General features: G+C 43.6%; 1 protein-coding gene across 1 annotated transcript in view; it reads right to left on the bottom strand.

The window, feature by feature from the left end:
- LOC145393722 (uncharacterized) overlaps positions 1 to 16529 on the bottom strand; it is an 848279-nt gene that overhangs the window by 58910 nt on the left and 772840 nt on the right. The window contains exon 74 of the mRNA XM_080267765.1: positions 5844 to 5958. Within this exon, the coding sequence (XP_080123891.1) occupies positions 5844 to 5958 (115 nt within the window). The remainder of the gene's footprint in view (positions 1 to 5843; positions 5959 to 16529) is intronic.

The raw sequence follows: 16529 nt of genomic DNA on the forward strand, positions 1-16529 counted from the left end.
AAGGCTAAATCCAAGGAACTTGGCATCCCCTTCAAGGTGTTCCTCAACCTCGACAATGCCCCAAGTCATCCAACCTGGCTAGGAGACCTCAGCAAGGAATGCAAGATTGTTTTTTTTGCCACCCAGAACGACCTCTCTCATCCAACCACTAGACCAGGAGTTAATTGCAACGGTAGAGCAGCTATACCACCAATACCTCTACAATCATCTCCGCAGCAAGACTGACAGCTCTGAGGAACTGCAGGCAATTCTTAACTTGGACATAGCTGGAAGTGATGTCATGGACGCCAAGGGTGGTTTGGACTTGCCATCCGCTTCACCCATTTCAACCGCTCCACACACAGCACGCGCACCACCAGCTTCAACTCCTGATAAGACTGTTATGGCTTTTTGGCGGTCATTCAATCTCAAGGATGCCATCACATTCTTGTTGTCCTCTTGGGCAGATATAACCGCTGCAACAATTAACCATGCTTAGCACCTCCTTGTACCGCACCTGTGTGAAATCGCACCGGAAAGCAGCTTTCAGTCCCTGGCCACTGCTGAGGCAGCCACTCACACAACTGCACAAGCTGTGCCCGGGTTTCAGGCCGTCACGCTGGAGGAGATCAGGGGCTTACATTTGGCAATAGTGGAGCAGGAACCCCAGGAAGTCATGGAGCAAATGGATGAGGCCAACGCAGAGCAGGAGATCACAGCAGAAAGGCCAGCAACACCAGTGATGGAGAGCGAAGATTTGTCCATGATGGAGATCAGCCGGGTACTGTGTGCCCTTGATAATTTCAAGGAAGAATTCAAGGACGCTGAACACTCTCAACTGCGACTAGAGGAGATGATGGCTTCACTGGATAGAACCTTCCGCTACTACACAGAGAAGCACAACCGGGAAGTAAACAGACGGAAGCAAACCCTAATCACCCGTTACCTTCGGCTTCGAGAAAGTGAGGAATCACTCCCTTCAACAACAGAAGAGCCATATCCTGAGGAGGATCAAGAGGATGATGCGGTCTGAGGTGTCAGAAATAGACTTTGAAGGGTTTATGAACGAAGTGAGTGCATTAGCTAGTGAAAGTGTTGAAAGTGCTGGTGACGAGAGTGGTGAGGAAGGTGGTGTGTCAGGTGGTGTGGTGGGTGATGCAGGAGATACACACCAGGTGCCTCATCCTGCCTCAGATCCCCTTCTTACCTCCATCAAGCCTGTTGTCTTCTTGGGTTAAGGTGAGCAGCCATATTCTTCTTGGTATAGTTAAGCCATATCCTTGCTGATTTTGTAAAGCCATAATCTTGTTGGTTTATCTTAGGTAATATGTCTGAGATAGTTTCCCTGTATAGTACAAAACTTAGGTCTGAAAGGAGTCTCAAGGGTTACTGATGAAGGGGGGTGCTGCCCACATGTAATTTTTTCCATAAGTTTATGTATTCAGAGAATGCAAATTCCTAGTATGTGCCGTCCTCTGCCGCCCATATAAGCGTGTACTAGGGGAATGTTCTGTATATATATATATATATATATATAGACAAATAAGTCATAAAGATGATGTTCTGTTTTGTAGTATACAGATAAAAGCTTGCGGCAGAAACTAATTTATCTCTAGTTACAAAATCAGAGGCACCGAAAGAAATGCTTTTTATGCCATCATATCATGCACTGTGACTAGAGTGGCTAGGACCTGGAGCGGTGGCATCTTCGCCGTGGATCTACCCCCCAGAGGCTGTCGAAGAGAAGAGGAGGACAGCATGGGGGCCAAACCACCGCAAACCCCCCCAGCCCCTCACGGGGCTCGAGTACCTGGGAGTGGCTTTGGTCGCCCGGGCAAGTATCACATCTCCCAACACAACACACACAACAACACCGTTTTTTCTACACCAAGAAATGACTCTCCGGCTGTCATTTCTCGATGACTTCTTCTAGCCGGGGACATTGAGAGCAATCCAGGACCCACCAACAAATACATATGTCCAACATGCTCAAAACCTATCACGTCGAGCCGACAGACAAAGGGTTCAGTTCAATGCGACTCCTGAAAGAACTGGACCCATTACACCTGCACAACACTTGCATCCAGGAAACATTACACAAACACCTGGACCTGCTCCTTATGCTCCTTCCCCCCACCCATCAACCCCCCTTCTAATCCTACTTCCTTCACACCTCCACAGCCAAACCCACTGACCCTTCCCACACCATCCAGTCCCCCAACTCCTCCCATTCCAACCCATCCTAATCCACCTCAACCCTTACCTCCATCACAACCTCCTCCTACCCCTTCCCCTCCACCCACACCACCTCCCCCCCGTGCTGCAGCAGCTGACACACATCGCACACACAACATAAACATCCTTCAGTTAAACATAGATGGCATAAACACCAAAAAACATGAATTCACACAATTCATCAAACAACAAAACATACACATTGCCATCTTACAAGAAACAAAACTACACAGAGCACAGAAAACACCAACATTTCATAACTTCACCACCATTCGACAAGACCGGGCAGACGGTGGTGGCGGTGGACTCATCACCCTGGTACACAAATCCATCAACTTTGCAGATACCAGTGCACACACAAAGTCACTTCTCCCTCCACACGACACCATAACAGAAATACAATCAATTAAAATACGCACTGGTAACAAATCACACATAACAATCGGTAACACATACATTCCCCCCAAATCGTCCCCCACAGTACCACACAATTACTCTCCACAGATACACCACATCACTAACATACCCAACATCATCCTGGGAGGTGATTTCAACTCCAAGTCGTCGGCCTGGCATGTCAACAACCCTGACACAGACAGAGGGCTGGTACTACAATCCCAGACTGATCATCTTTTCATACTAAACAGTCTAGACCAACATACCCATATCCCACACCAAGCCCTCTTCCTCCCATCATCTCCAGACATCACCTTCTGCTCCCCAAACCTCACTCCCACTACATCATGGAGAGTGGTCAAAACCCTAGGTTCTGATCACTGCCCAATCATCATCACTACCAAAACCAGAATCACCCCACCTGGCCACAAACACACATACACGAATTATAAGACAGTCAACTGGGAGGCCTTTGTAACTGAAACAGAACAACATTTCAAAACAATAAACAGTACACCCATTACAAACATCAACACCGCTGTGCACACTTTCAATACAATCATACAAAATGTAGACAAAAGACACATCCGTAGATGCAACAGAAAGAGACACAACCCCAACTTCACACCAGAAATTCAAGGCCTCATCAGACAACGGGACACACTGCAACACTTCCCAACACCCCATACACAAGACACCATACAACAAATACAAGAACTCAACACTCAGATAAACAGTAAAATATCAGAACAGCAAACACTAAACTGGAAAAATTACCTCCAAACACTTGACCACAAAACAAACATCAGCAAACTCTACAAAACACTAAACAGCATCACACTTTCCAACAGCAACACCACACAATCACATGCTGCCATCACAACAACAGACACCATACCCTCAAACAAACAACAAGCAAACACTCTCATCAATCACTTTTCACAAGTCAGCCATCTAAACCCCCATCTCGAAGACTGACGTATCATCAGACGTAAGAGACAGCTCCCCACAGACCCTGACTACGCACCTTTCACTTACAACCAGACGAAGCACATCATTAACAACCTCAAGCACTCATCTGGCTATGGACCAGACAACATAAGCAACATTCACCTTAAACACCTAGGACCACAAGGCATACAAGCACTCACCAACATATCAAACTACACCTACTCACACAACATAATACCCAACATCTGGAAGCATGGCAATATCATCACTATCCCTAAACCCAACAAAGACCCCACGTTACCCTCCTCACATCGCCCCATCACACTCCTCTGCACCCCCTCTAAAGTCACTGAACAACTGATACTACAACTAGTCACATCTCACATTCCCCTAGCCCAGTCGCAACATGGTTTTAGGCCACTACACTCCACAAACACCCTTCTTACAGACCTTACACAGAGAGTTTTCGATGGCATGAGTTCAGCTATGCCACCACACAGAACACTCCAAATCACACTAGACATTAGCAAAGTTTTTGATGCCATCCCCCGCCACAACCTCACAAACAAAATACTCAACACAAACTTGCACAATAACACAAAAAGATGGCTGACAAACTACTTACCAGGCAGATGTGCACACGTAACATTTGCCAGTCAGTCTTCTAACATCAGAAACTTCACAAACGGCGTCCCCCAAGGATCTGTTTTGTCCCCTACACTCTTTAATCTATACATGCACGACGTACCCACACCCCACACACCACAGATACACATAGCTTCCTATGCAGATGATATAACACTTACATGTACACACCAAAATGCAAACACTGCTGCAAACATCATTCAACCTTACCTCAACACACTACACGAATGGTTCACCACAAACAGGCTCAAAATAGCCCCAACCAAATCTACAGTGACTCTTCTCACAAATTGGACAGCAGAACATAGTCACATCCCACACCTCACCATAAACAACACTCCCCTACCACACACACACACACACACCCAAAATCCTTGGTGTAACATACAATACATCAATGTCATTTAAACAACACATCACAAACATTAAAAATAAAATAACACCAAGACTCAATGCTTTGAGGTCACTTGCCCATACAACATTCGGACACAACAAAGAAACCACCACTACAGTATACAAACAATACATAAGTTCAGTGATGAATTATGCAAGCCCTGCCTGGGCTTCTAACCTCACCAAAACACACTACAACACTCTACAGACCATACAGAACAAGGCCCTAAAAATAATCACAGGCTGCACACTACTACACCCACAGACCACCTACATCAAGAAACCAAAGTCCTCAAAGTCAAGGATCACCTAGACATGAGAGGCACCCAGTTTCTTGCTGCAGCCTCCACAAACCCACAACATCCACTACAGTACATGGCAGCACATCCACCCACACCATGGAACATCAAAACAATACCCAGAACACGATACCATACACAAATACTGTCATCTCTCCCCCCTCGCCCACCTCAGACCAGCTTCCAGAAGCATATCCACACTCAGATCACTCGCCGCTCCATTCAGTCACTTAAAGACAACACACAGCTGCATGCACGGCCTCCTGACATCCACCCTTCTGAATCCTATCTTTCTCGTGAGGACAGGGTCCACCTGGCCAGGCTGAGATGTGGGCACCATCCAGCCCTCTTAAGCTACCAGAAGAGGCTGGATGACTCTGTCGCTGATGCCTGTCCAGGATGCAACACAACACCCCATACTGTTAAGCACATTATGGAAGAATGCATTGCACACAATCACCTACGCCAACAACACGACATACACTCTTTGAGAGCTCTGTGGGAAAGCCCGGTCTCGGTCATGGCCTTCCTAAGAGACTCGGGGCTGTTCAGCCAGACTGCCTAGGAAACAACCACTACTACTAGAGTGGGGACCTTGTCCCTGCTCAAACTGAGAAGACATTTCTTTTGCCAGTATTTTACCAAATGTCTGTCATGATGCAAGCATGGGATAGGTCTGCTTGCTGAGTGCACCCCCCGTAATTCTTACCACAGCTATGCATTCCATGTCACACTGAGCACACCTACTGGTAGCAAATTAATTTACTTTTTTATTCTTTTGTACATTTTGAGTACTCATATGCTAGTTTCACAATCATGAGTTCTCCATGGAAAAAATGACTGGTTTAGAGTGGGTGGTGAAGCTACAGGGTTCATGAAGCTTGTCTAATACTGTACAGTTGCTGAGCTTACTTCTTAGCTGAATTACCATTACTACTTTCTTACCAATGGTGTTCCTCACAGCTTTAGGACGACTGGGGTTGAACATGAGGGTTTCAGGTGTCAGGGTGAAAAGAGTCAAACGTCTTCTTATCATCTCCAGAGGCAGAGTGTCTGTAAACTGTTGCAGAAACAACAATCAACAACTCATGATTTAAATTCATGAAATGAAAACATATATTAATAACACAAACACAGGCAATGCCATGCAGTTGCAACGCTCCACCTGACCAAGCACATACCCCCACGTCCCTGCACACCTACAGTAATCAAATGCATTATGGCCCTCACCCCAACCTCCATATAACACCAAGATATTACAACTTAATATAACAGGTGATATGAAACGGGGAAGTGTGACAGGAAGTAAAAAACCACCATCATCATCACTACCACCACCACCATCATCATCATCATCATCATCACCACAACCACCACTTCCATCACTACTACTACCATCATCATCATCACCACCACCACACCACCACCACCACCATCATCATCACCTCCACCACCATCATCATCATCATCACCTCCACCACCACCATCATCATCATCATCATCATCATCACCACCACCACCATCATCATCACTATCACCATCATCATCATCATCACCTCCACTACCATCATCACCACCATAACTCCCACCACCATCATATCATCAATGCTACACTGTTGCAACCCTCCAACTGACCAAGCACATACCCCCCATCTCCCTACACACCTAACCATCTCCTTACAAACTTCCGTAACAAGGGCGGCACCTGTTGTTGTATCAAATCCCAATATGCAGTTGACACTATTTTAAACTTCACTTCATCCAGTTTTGATTACTCATTATATAAACAAGATTGTCAAAATATTACCAAATATATTTGTGTAGTTTATCGCTCCCCCAAAGCTTCTTCGAACCTAGTGTATTTGATTCCATATCCACACAGATGAGTAACCTTAACCTTGCCCTTAGCACAGAAATAACCATTTTGGGTGATTTTAACATACATAATGTTGAAAGGATATTGCATTCTGCCAGGACTGATGACGCTGGTCTAGAGTGCGAGCTGTTTGCAGAATCATTTAATCTCACCCAGCTGGTAAAACAACCAACCAGAATACCTGATAATCCTGACCATAATGCCCATCTCTTGGATTTATTTTTGACAAATAATCCAGATCAATACATGATAGAGGTGCTGTCACCACTTGGATCCTCTGACCACAATCTCATCAAAGCCTCTTTGGTTAACCATCCCACACCTCCCCGTTCTGAACTTGTCAGGATGACCCAATGGCACTTTGATAGGGCAAACTGGGATGGATTTAGAAATTATCTTGCTGACATTCCATGGCAGTCTTTCTTTTCTAGTGATCCCAATTCCACCCAGTCCCACATTTACGACTTAATACTAGCTGGTATGGATTTATTCATACCAAGTCAGCAGTTCACTAAAAGACTGAACTCTCCAAAATGGTTTGATGGCAACTGTGCCAGAGCAACAGCACAAAAGTCATTAGCATATAGGGGAGAGCGGTGAGGTTTCGGACGGAGGAGGATCCGGACAGTACTAGTCCTGAAAAACGTATGGGTCCCTCAGTTGTGAGAAACCGCGTGAAATTGCGAGACTTTTGTGTATATTCGTCACGTGGATTTTCGTCAAGGGATGCCGCTTCTTTTGAAATGTAGGTTACATTTTGTGGTTTTTCGTATTTCCTATGTAATTTTTCGACTTAATATCGTAAGCTGTGGTACTATGAATATACTTAGGAAGTGAGTATTCAATACTAGAGGTGAAACTGCATCGTATACCCGAGATATTGCAGCTGTTGTCGACTTGAAAGCTGCCAATAATTTTGAGCTGAGGCCATTAAAAAAATATTTGTATATGTGGGACGGTTCGGACACTATGGGAGGGTGAGGATTCGGACGTTTCCGAATCCTCCCACCAATTCAATTGATTATAATCACATAAATAAGAGGCGTTAACAAGCAATCATTAAGTAATTTAGTATAACTATATTATGTCTAATATACTATATACTATCGTAGGCTATATATTATAATTTAATTACATACTACCGGTAAGTAGCCTACCAAGAATGTAGAAGCAGAAGACCAAACTAGTGATGAAGAGCTCCATCAACTTGAAACTCTCTTAGCAGACGAGCTTGACAATCAATCTTCTGACATCTCAGAGGAGGATTTTGAAGACGAAGAGGTTAATTTTGTTGATAAAGTGCCAGAAGAAGGCGATTTCGTCCTTGTTGGCATAGATCCCTTAAAAGGTAGCAGGGTTTTTTATGTAGGAAAATTAATCAGTGACTTTGATGATGATGATGAATATCAGGTTTCCTATTTAAGAAAGTCAGTGAAAGGTAGGCTTAAAGCTAGCTGTTTCAAATACCCCGATAACGAGGATGAAGCAAGCATTGGGAAATCATCAGTAATTGGGGTGCTTCCAAAACCAGTTGCACAGAGTGTAAAAAGGAGGCAGGGATATTACAATTTTGCATTTAGCTTTGCAGGATATAATATTCGATAGAATATTGATTTATTTATTTCATAAGCTTATCAAAGAAGAATGAGCCTAATCAGTTTATATAGGCCTATAGGCCTACCCTAATTATTAGGAATTATACCAATTTATTTTGTGAGGAATTAAAGCTTTTCAATTCAAGAATGGTTCACATTTTGACTTATTCTTTTTTTATTGAAGGCAAAAATATCTTAGTTATGGTCTCATTTTGCATATGAATATAACGAATTAAATAAAAGGATGTTTCACAAAGTATTTACTTTTTATTCATTATCTAACATCCCTAGATAAGTTGCCGACCAAAAGTAAAAAGTACCATCTGCATTATACATTAGAAAAATATTTCATTACACGTCCAGATCCTCCCACCCTCATGTCCGTATCCTCACCACAAGTGGGGAGGATTCGAACATTTTGGAAACTTTCATTTGACGAGCTATAGCTTCAAATGTATTAGAGGTTTCTTCTTGGCCTATTTACCCCAGGTACATCAATGATGTGGCTACATGTTGAGCTGCAAAAGAAAATCCTACTGCATCAACTCTTGGCTCAATACAGTAAAAAGTAAAAAATGTCCGAATCCTCACCGCTCTCCCCTAACTCTTACTTAAAATCACAAACATCTGAATCACTCTCTCAATTTAAAATTGCTAGAAATCATGCAAAAGCTGTATTAAATCTAGCTAAATCAAACTTTCTTCAAAAGCAAGCATCAAAACTACTTAACAACCCTAATGATAATAGAGTATTCTGGTCAACACTTAATTCTTTCAATAATAACTTTAACAAGTCATCTTTCATTCCCCCACTAAAATCTTCAGATGGCAACATTACAAATGACCAGCGTGGGAAAGCAGATATTTTTGCCAGTACATTTGCCAGAAACTCTACCATAGACAATACCAGCCAGAAAGTCCCAGTACTGGAACTTGACTCTCCCAAAATTGCCCCACTTAAAATACAGACAAGATACGTAAAATCCATCCTAGACAATTTACCTACCAACAAAGCTCCAGGCCCACATGGAATTTCGCCAATTGTTTTGAAAAAGTGTTCCACTGAACTTGCCTCTGTTCTAGCTAAATTATTCAGACTATGCATACATACTTCTTTATTCCCAAATCCATGGAGAGAAGCCAATATCCACCCAATTCCGAAGAAAGGAAGTTCCTCTGACCCCTCTGATTACACACTAATAGCTGTCACATCTTGTCTTGGTAAGGTATTTGAAACTTTAATTAATAAGCACATTGTTAAACATCTTGAATCCAACAACTTAATCAGTGATGGACAATATGGTTATCGCCACGAAAGATCCACTATTGACATACTCAATCTCCTAACTCATACCATCCATCAATCAATTGATCTACATGGAGAAACTCATGCAGTAGCTCTTGATATTTCTAAAGCATTCGACAGAGTATGGCACCATTCCCTGCTGTTCAAACTCCCTTGCTATGGACTAACGTCTTTTGTTCCTTTGATTTCTTCATATCTTAGTGACAGGAAAATAAGAGTAAAAGTAGATGATGTATATTCCAGTTTCCATTCAATTAACGCCAGCGTGCTGCAGGAGTCAGTTCTGGCACCAACCCTATGCCTGGTTCATATTAATGATCTCTTATCTGCCACCCACAATCCCATCCATTCATCTGTGGATGACTCAACACTACATAGTTCATTCACACTCAGACACCCATTTACAACATCTAATACCTACCTATCAACTCAGTACAGCCATCCCCATAAATCAAGACCTATCTACGATCCGTGAACGGGGACAAAACAACCTTGTCTCTTTTGATGCTAGTAAAACTAAATATATACAATTTACTAATAGCCAGATATTGCCAGATTCATACATTACCTTCAGTGCCACTAATATTCCCATCTCCAAAAGTACTGAAATTCTTGGCATCTCACTTAACAATGCCCTCAGCTGGACCTCTCATGTTAGATCACTTGCTAAAACGACCTCTAAGAAACTTGGATTATTGTACAGAGTCCGTAACTTCGCTGATGAGCAGTTGGCTATAATTTATGAGAGTCATGTGTGCTCTCAACTTGAATATTGCTCACCCTTGTGGAATGGATGTGGAGAGGTTGCATTAAAACTAGATAAAATTCAGAACAAAGCTGTTAGAATTTTTAACAACCCTGCCACTACAAATGGCCTTTGGTTCCTTCTTCCTCGCATTAAAAAAAAAAAAAAAAAAAAAAAAAGTAAGAAGGAATGTTGCCTCCCTTGCATTATTTTACAGATATTTTTTTGGCAAATGCTCAGACGAAGTTGTGTCCACGGTGCCACCTCTCCATGCCTACCCTCGTGCTACTCGGGCATCTGGTAGCGCTCATGACTGGAATGTCCCTCAGCCATAATGCAGAACTTCTGCCTATCAGGATTCTTTCATTCCCCGAACTGCATCTCTCTGGAACTCGCTTCCCCAGAGTTGTTTCCCTCCAAATTTCAACCCACAGCTGTTCAAGTCTAACTGTTACAGATATTTTATGAACAGTGGACACCAGTAATCTGGTGAATGGATTATTTATTTTTTTTATTCATTTGTTTTTCCTTCCTCCGTTCTGTTATTAAAAAAATAAAATAAAATAAAATAACTGTCCTCACCCCCACCCCCCTTGTATAACAGACAGAAGGTAGCAATGAAATATGAAATTCCTTTTTTTTTACTTTTTCATTATCAAAAAAAAAAAAAAATGACACGGCAGTCTACCTAAGAAAAGGCACCAGTTCACTATACGACACATAACAACACGAAATTTCATGACTCTACAGTGAATACTTTTTTTAACTTGTGGCTTGAGATTACCTGCTCAGGTTGCGTTGAAATCTCTGAGGAAAGTTTCCCCCCCCCCAAACTCTACTTAAGACACAGTGTTCTAACCAACAAAAGGCACCAGTTCACTATGGGACATATAACTATGAGAAATTTCATGATGCTATGGTTAACACTTTCTGTGATTTGCTCTGGAAACTAAAATCTCTACGTCCAGCCGCTCAACTCTACGGACGGACACCTGTGATAACAATTCCCTCCTCTGACTTTGTCAGGTGGCCAAAAAAAAAAAAAAAAAAAAAGCTTTTGCTAGGGCTAAAACCCATTTTCCATTGTAGTAAGTGAATTTGGAGACATCCATAAAGAAAAGGCTTCAAGCTACTTTCAACACGTGTTTTAATAAAACAAAAGTATTCGGGGGCCAAATGCTAACTGCCCACCAAAATATCTCATTGGATAAGGTAAAGATTACAGTACCTACAAAATAAATTTGAAGAAAATTCACAAAACTCTACGGAACTCAGTCACCGCACTTCGCAAAAAGCCAGTCCATATTAAAAAAACACGTCACCTGGCATTCAGCCATCACTGATCAAATCCACACCAGAAGTATTAGGCTTTTGCACATCCACATAGATGCTATTTCCCGAAGGTTTGGTGAAAATTCATCCTCAACTATTTGAGATATGTTTGAAACAGATACACAAATACACAGACAGACAGACAGACACACACACAGACACAGACACACACACACACACACACACACAGATGCTGGGAAAAACATTATCGTTCCGCCTTGCTAAAGGCAGGCGATAAAAATGGTGACAGAGGAATTATCTCAGACCAAGAGATTTGAGGTGGCAATATACTGCTTCTTATCTTCAGTTATGATGCCTCATGAGGCATGATGCTCTTCCTACAAGGTTAAGTCTCATCTCTTCATTGAGTGAGCACTTAAACAACACTTCATGGAGTGACCCTTCTCATGTCTGACCATGCATGTCTGTCTTGATCACGGATGCTTGTCACCATAACTAGAAAGCATGGTCTGGCTAGGCCAATGGACTAATTACAATAAGGTATCTGATCCTGGTAGTGTAGTGTCAAAAAATATGATAAAAAACCCATACATTAAACTTCACACTAATGTCAAAGGATCACTGCAAAACCACATATTAAAACCATACCCGACAAACATCAGCAAACTCTACAAAACACTAAATAGCATCACACTTTCCAACAGCAACACCACACAAACACACGGTGCTATCACAACAACAGACACCATACCCTCAAAGAAACAACAAGCGGACCTGGAGCGGTGGCGTCTTCGCCGTGGGTCTACCCCCCAGAGGCTGTCGAAGAGAAGAGGAGGACAGCATGGGGGCCAAACCACCGCAAACCCCCCCGGCCCCTCACGGGGCTCGAGTACCTGGGAGTGGCTTCGGTCGCCCGGGCAAGTACCACATCTCCCAACACAACACACACAACAACACCGTTTTTTCTACTCCGAGAAATGACTCTCCAGCTGTCATTTCTTGACGACTTCTTCTAGCCAGGGACATTGAGAGCAATCCAGGACCCACCAACAAATACATATGTCCAATATGCTCAAAACCTATCATGACGAGCCGACAAAGGGTTCAGTTCAATGCAACTCCTGCAAGAACTGGACCCATTACACCTGCACAACACTTGCATCCAGGAAACATTACACAAACACCTGGACCTGCTCCTTATGCTCCTTCCCCCCATCCACCAACCCCCTTTCCAATCCTACTCCTACTTCCTTCACACCTCCACAGCCAAACCCACTGACCCTTCCCACACCATCCAGTCCCCCAACTCCTCCCATTCCAACCCATCCTAATCCACCTCAACCTTTACCTCCATCACAACCTCCTCCTACCCCTTCCCCTCCACCCACACCACCTCCCCCCCGTGCTGCAGCAGCCGACACACATCGCACACACAACATAAACATCCTTCAGTTAAACATAGATGGCATAAACAACAAAATATATGAACTCACACGTCATCAAACAACAGAACATACACATTGCCATCTTACAAGAAACAAAACTACACAGAGCACAGAAAACACCAACATTTCATAACTTCACCACCATTCGACAAGACCGGGCTGACTGCGGCGGTGGTGGACTCATCACCCTGGAACACAAATCCATCAACTTTGCAGATACCAGTGCACACACAAAGTCACTTCTTCCCCCACATGATACCACAACAGAAATACAATCAATTAAAATACGCACTGGTAACAAATCACACATAACAATCGCTAATACATACATTCCCCCCAAATCGTCCCCCACAGTACCACACAATTACTCTCCACAGATACATCACATCAATAACATACCCAACATCATCCTGGGTGGTGATTTCAACAACCCTGACACAGACAGAGGGCTGGTACTACAATCCCAGACTGATCATCTTTTCATGCTAAACAGTCTAGACCAACATACCCATATCCCACACCAAGCCCTCTTCCTCCCATCATCTCCAGATATCACCTTCTGCTCCCCAAACCTCACTCCCACTACATCATGGAGAGTGGTCAAAACCCTAGGTTCTGATCACTGCCCAATCATCATCACTACCAAAACCAGAATCACCCCACCTGGCCACAAACACACATACACGAATTATAAGACAGCCAACTGGGAGGCCTTTGTAACTGAAACAGAACAACATTTCAAAACAATAAACAGTACACCCATTACAAACATCAACACCGCTGTGCACACTTTCAATACAATCATACAAAATGTAGACAAAAGACACATCCGTAGAGGCAACAGAAAGAGACACAACCCCAACTTCACACCAGAAATTCAAGGCCTCATCAGACAACGGGACACACTGCAACACTCCCCAACACCCCATACACAAGACACCATACAACAAATACAAGAACTCAACACTCAGATAAACAGTAAAATATCAGAACAGCAAACAATAAACTGGAAATATTACTTCCAAACAACCACAAAACAAACATCAGCAAACTCTACAAAACACTAAACAGCATCACACTGTCCAACAGCAACACCACACAATCACACGCTGCCATCACAACAACAGACCCCACACCCTCAAACAAACAACAAGCAAACACTCTCATCAATCACTTTTCACAAGTCAGCCATCTAAACCCCCACCCGGAAGACCGACGTATCATCAGACGTAAAAGACAGTTCCCCACAGACCCAGACTACGCACCTTTCACTTACAACCAGACGAAACACATCATTAACAACCTCAAGCACTCATCTGCCTATGGACCAGACAACATAAGCAACATTCACCTTAAACACCTAGGACCACAAGGCATACAAGCACTCACCAACATATCAAACTACACCTACTCACACAACATAATACCCAACATCTGGAAGCATGGCAATATCATCACTATCCCTAAACCTAACAAAGACCCCACGTTACCCTCCTCACATCGCCCCATCACACTTCTCTGCACCCCCTCTAAAGTCACTGAAAGACTGATACTACAACTACTCACACCTCACATTCCCCTAGCCAAGTCACAACATGGCTTTAGGCCACTACACTCCACAAACACCCTTCTTACAGACCTTACACAGAGAGTTTTCGATGGCATGAATTCAGCTAGGCCACCACACAGAACACTCCTAATCACACTAGACATTAGCAAAGCTTTTGATGCCATCCCCCGCCACAACCTCACAAACAAAATACTCAACACAAACATACACCATAACACAAAAAGATGGCTGACAAACTACTTAGCAGGCAGATGTGCACACGTAACATTTGCCGGTCAATCTTCTAACATCAGAAACTTCACAAACGGCGTCCCCCAAGGACCTGTTTTGTCCCCTACACTCTTTAATCTATACATGCACGACGTACCCACACCCCACACACCACAGATACACATAGCTTCCTATGCAGATGATATAACACTTACATGTACACACCAAAATGCAAACACTGCTGCACACATCATTCAACCTTACCTCAACACACTACACGAATGGTTCACCACAAACAGGCTCAAAATAGCCCCAGCCAAATCTACAGTGACTCTTCTCACAAACTGGACAGCAGAACACAGTCACATCCCACACCTCACCATAAACAACACTCCCCTACCACACACACACACACACCCAAAATCCTTGGTGTAACATACAATACATCAATGTCATTTAAACAACACATCACAAACATTAAAAATAAAATAACACCAAGACTCAATGCTTTGAGGTCACTTGCCCATACAACATTCGGACACAACAAAGAAACCACCACCACAGTATACAAACAATACATACGTTCAGTGATGAATTATGCAAGCCCTGCCTGGGCTTCTAACCTCACCAAAACACACTACAACACTCTACAAACCATACAGAACAAGGCCCTAAAAATAATCACAGGCTGCACAGCTACTACACCCACAGACAACCTACATCAAGAAACCAAAGTCCTCAAAGTCAAGGATCACCTAGACATGAGAGGCACCCAATTTCTTGCTGCAGCCTCCACAAACCCACAACATCCACTACAGTACATGGCAGCACATCCACCCACGCCAAAGAACATCAAAACAACACCCAGCACACGATACCATACACAAATACTGTCATCTCTCCCCCCCCTCGCCCAACTCAGACCAGCTTCCAGAAGCATATCCGCACTCAGATCACTCGCCGCTCCATTCAGTCACTTGAAGAAAACACACAGCTCCATGCACGGCCTCCTGACATCCACCCTTCTGAATCCTATCTTCCTCATGAGGACAGGGTTCACCTGGCCAGACTGAGATGTGGGCACCATCCAGCCCTCTTAAGCTACCAGAAGAGGCTGGATGACTCTGTCGCTGATGCCTGTCCAGGATGCAACACAGCACCCCATACTATTAACCACATTGTGGAAGACTGCATTGCACACAATCACCTACGCCAACAACACAACATACACTCTTTGAGAGCTCTGTGGGAAAGCCCGGTCTTGGCCATGGCCTTCCTAAGGGACTTGGGGCTGTTCGGCCAGACTGCCTAGGGAACAACTACTACTACTACTACAAACAACAAGCAAACACTCTCATCAATCACTTTTCACAAGTCAGCCATCTAAACCCCCATCCCGAAGACCGACGTATCATCCAACGTTAGAGACAGTTCTCCACAGACCCAGACTACGCACCTTTCACTTACAACCAGACGAAGCACATCATTAACAACCTCAAGCACTCATCTGCCTGTGGACCAGACAACATAAGCAACATTCACCTTAAACACCTAGGACCACAAGGTATACAAGCACTCACCAACATATCAA

The sequence above is a fragment of the Coenobita brevimanus genome, chromosome 25, assembly GCF_032717465.1.
Source record: "Coenobita brevimanus isolate Jiangsu-jjx chromosome 25, ASM3271746v2, whole genome shotgun sequence".
Taxonomy (NCBI): Eukaryota; Metazoa; Arthropoda; class Malacostraca; order Decapoda; family Coenobitidae; genus Coenobita; species Coenobita brevimanus.